The 4,089-nt window shown below is 33.1% G+C and overlaps 1 protein-coding gene across 1 annotated transcript; it reads right to left on the reverse strand.

Moving 5' to 3' along the window:
* Positions 1–544: 544 nt before the first annotated feature.
* On the reverse strand, positions 545–3,127 carry LOC107624480 (organic cation/carnitine transporter 1). Its single transcript, XM_016326970.3, has 2 exons — positions 2,642–3,127; positions 545–1,988 (listed from the first exon to the last, which is right to left on the reverse strand). The coding sequence occupies exons 1-2, from the start codon at positions 3,048–3,050 to the stop codon at positions 772–774; spliced, it is 1,626 nt and encodes a 541-aa protein (XP_016182456.1). The 5' UTR covers positions 3,051–3,127; the 3' UTR covers positions 545–771.
* Positions 3,128–4,089: the final 962 nt, after the last annotated feature.

Below are 4,089 nucleotides of genomic sequence, written 5' to 3' on the forward strand. Positions count from 1 at the left end.
TGATTAGTTTGATGTCATCATCTTCTTCGAAAGAAAATTGAAGATGGTTATGCTGTCAAATTTGACAAGTTGAAGGTTTTACTACATGTTTCTAGGAGTTATAGAATCATGTTTGAAAAAGTCAAACAATAAGCTAAGCTTATTAAGATACAACTATATGCGAGTTGTATGCATCTTATGGCCACCATATATTGATGCATGGTTATATAAAGGCTTTAGGACGTTGATTAGTTCTTAAATGAAGATCATAAATTAATATGAGCAGTCAAATTGAGAGTTATCACTTTGTCGCCACTACGAAAGTATAATAGATTAACAGAGAATAAAAATATGAATTATTATTATTATAATTATAGTATTGTTTTTCTCTTTAAATTATTATTATAATATTATTCTTCTTCTTAAAATATTATTATGTTATTGTTAAAAAAATTATACTAAGATTAACTAAAAAAAATGCTATTTTACGGGAATTTTGTTACGGAACTTTTAACTAAATCACGTTCTTCATTAAAACCATAAATAAAATTTACATACAGAGAAATTTATATAGAATTTTCTTGTCATAGGAGATTAAAATAAATACTGAAATACATTAAGTAGATGAAATAATTGACAAGCTTTTACCTTTCTACAAATACAGAGCTGCCAAAGTAGAAACTTTCTTTTTTTTCATTTGCTTTTTATTTTTTGAAATTAAAACCTTTTCAAGCTCTGATAAGTAGTCAAAAGTCTAACGACTTAATTGACCAATGTTACCATTGACTTGAATCATTTTCCAAATTCTAGGCACCTAGAATGGCCATTGGAAACATGATTAAGAGCCTCCATCTCCTCCTGCTGCTTAAGTGTCTCATACAAAGGAGCATTCCTGGTCTCAGGAATCCAAATGCTCAAAACGCCACTAGCAATGGACAAGACCCCAAACACTATAAAAGAAAGTGATGGGCTCAACCGGCCCACCACCACGAGCAGCGGCGCCACCGACGCCCCGAGCATCAAAGTTTGCCTCAACATTGAGACAGCAAAGTTCCTCACATTTGTAGGAAACAACTCCACACAATAAATGTACAAGATATCATAGGCCAAGGAAGAGCCCATAAACCCAACTGCCTCAACAATCAACTGCCCCCAGTTCCCGCCAAATTTGCCACGTGCCTTGGAATTTGAATACCCCTTTGAGAATATTAGGCACAGAATGCAAGAAACGCCTGCCACGTAGGATGAAACGGAGAATAACAACCTTCTGTTAGAAAATCCCAACAGAAAAGAACCGGCAAAAACAGCAGGGATTTCCATAACCGCATTTATAGCCACCGAGACATAAAGATTGAAATTCAAATTCTCCACGTTGAGTTGAACTCCGTAGTAAACAAATCCAACCCCAAACCCAGCAATCATAACAAGAGCCATTCGTTTGGCAGCCCATTTTGTGGTCCAGAGATTCTCTCTCTTGTTCGAAATTGTTCCGGATTCTTCATCTTTCAGTTCAGAAGGATTTGCTAAGGTTAGATTCGGAGGGAATTCGTCTTTGCCGTTTATTCTGGCGAAATATTTCAACACTTTCAATGCATCTTTGCTTCTGCCTCTTATTAGAAACCACCTTGGGGATTCAGAGACCCAAGGGAGTATTATGATTGCATATGCCAGGGGCAAAATGGACAAGAATTTGTACAAGTTCCTCCAATTTGTTCTGGTTGGGTATGCCAGAAGAGGGAGTGAGAGGAATCCAATTGTGAAGAAAAAGAAGCTGTATTGGCCGGCTTGGCCTCGCCACTTGCGTCCCACTGACTCTGTGGCGAGGACAAGGCAGCTTATGCCGATTCCTGATCTCGCAAACCCTGTTGCGAATCGGAAGAAGGCATAGGCGTAGATGTTTGGGGAGTAGGATGTGGCCAAAAATGTTATGGAGGTTAAGATGCATGAAATCATCACTGCTCTTTTTCTTCCAAGCCAAGTATCTGCTAGGTGCCCAAATATAGCAGACCCTGAACCAAAATTTGAAGAACATGTTAGTTAATGTTGTTACAAATTACTAACACAATTCATATTCACAGCATCATATGTATGGATGCCCGCCCGTTAAACTAATCCACTATGTACTATATTATATTATATTAATATTATAGGCTATTGAGTCTTTGTATTACATGCTTGTGAATGGCCAAATTCATATCCAATAATTCACTTTTGCAATGGGTGAAAAGTTTATTACATGGAACCAATTATTTTCGTAGTTACATCTTCTATCAGTTGAGTTCAAAAAAGGGGATATAAAATCACGCCCTTTATGCAGATCAACTCATGTTTATAACCAAAGATCAGAAAACCCTGTATCCTTTAGTACAAAATGCAATGTATTTGTCTGTGTATATAAACAATTAACTACTCAATTAATCACCATGTATTTATCTATAAATATATATTGTTTTATATATTTTTTTCAACATTTATACAAATGACTGATTTGATAACTAATTTTTTCGTACACATATTGACATTAAATATATACGAAGCATAGGACTATATTGTGGTGATATATAATATCCTAGATTAAAAATATAGAGTAACGATTTTAGTATATGTATATTAGCATAAATGAATATAAACATAGTAATTAAGATTCTAAACAGGTATATACCTAAAAGAGAACCAAGGAAGTTGACAGAAGCAGGAACAGCAGCAAGAAACTTCCTATCACATATAAGTCCCCATTCAGCTACGGTGGAGCTTCTATCTCCACTAACCCATTCCCAGCTCCCAGGCACCAAGCCACAAACAGAACTGCGGCGGCCGTCGGCGCAGTACACGCCATTCTTGCACCTCCAAGGTGGCTGTGCATCACTGAAGATTGTCACCAATGTGCTCTGTGCATCAAATATCCATGCAAATGAAACCACAAGGACATGCAAGATTTGGGATAATCCAAGTGAGCCTACATAACCTTCCACAACTTCATCCACAGTTAGCTCAAGTTTTGTGCCTTCTTCACTTTCCACCAGGGTTGTGCCTCTTCTTCCATCACTCTCTTTTGATTGATCCTGTTCCATGATGCTTCCTACAATAATCAAAACACAATGGAAATAATTAATTATTATTAGTGCCTATTGTTTTGCTCCCTTCCTAGAATGCACATACACTCTTATTTATAGTGTTATTGTGCTCTCATTCTATATTTCTAGAACATTAAAATAAAGTTGCAACAAAAATAAAATATATATAAATTAGACATGGGTTTTGTTTGTTAAAAGTCTCCTAATTAAAAGCATTAAAGACATAAAAGTAGGATCTTCTAAACATTTTCATTAATTCGTTGTCATTTAATATTAAAGTTTTTTTTTTTAATATAATGAATTGTGTCCTAATAAGTTATCACAAATTTCAAAAGAAAAAAGTACCCTTCTTTTTCAATATATTAGTTGTTTTGTATCTGTAGCAATTTAGTTGTGGCTTTGTGTTTTCAAAAAAAAAAAAAAATACTACATAACTAATAAAATTTATTATTTTTATTTAATAAAAATATTTTATATTAAATAAATCCTAAATTCTAATAATATAAAAATAAGATGTTAATCTAAACTATTATGTAATATTGATAAAACCTATTGACCCTTAATGTTTCTCTTCTAGTAATTTATATTAATCGATTTCTGTTTATTCTAATATATATATTTATTAATCGGAGAGATAATATTGGTAGAAGTTAAAAAATTTGATAAGGAGTGTTTGCAAAAAGCTTTAATAGTTATTTTTTTTTAGTGTATTTAATAAAGGAGAAAATTAATTTGAAATGAAAAGAGTAATGAAGACGAAAATAACATTCTGGTATAATTTTTCTTCTAAAATTTAACTTTATGTTAATATAATTTGATACTCTTTTAGTTTATAAAATGTAACACTGATCTTTCTTTCATGTATCAAATCAAGGGTGCCAATTTTAGTTAGAGGACATTTAAACATCCATATATAATTTTTTGAAAATCATATCCATATATAATTCACCCTAAGTATAAATGGAAAAAGAGATAGAGACTTCACAATAAAACTGGAGTTCTAATTGAATAATGTGAGATTAATGTGACTTGTTGG

Source organism: Arachis ipaensis, chromosome B10 (genome assembly GCF_059453495.1).
Source record: "Arachis ipaensis isolate K30076 ecotype BB chromosome B10, ASM5945349v1, whole genome shotgun sequence".
Taxonomy (NCBI): domain Eukaryota; kingdom Viridiplantae; phylum Streptophyta; class Magnoliopsida; order Fabales; family Fabaceae; genus Arachis; species Arachis ipaensis.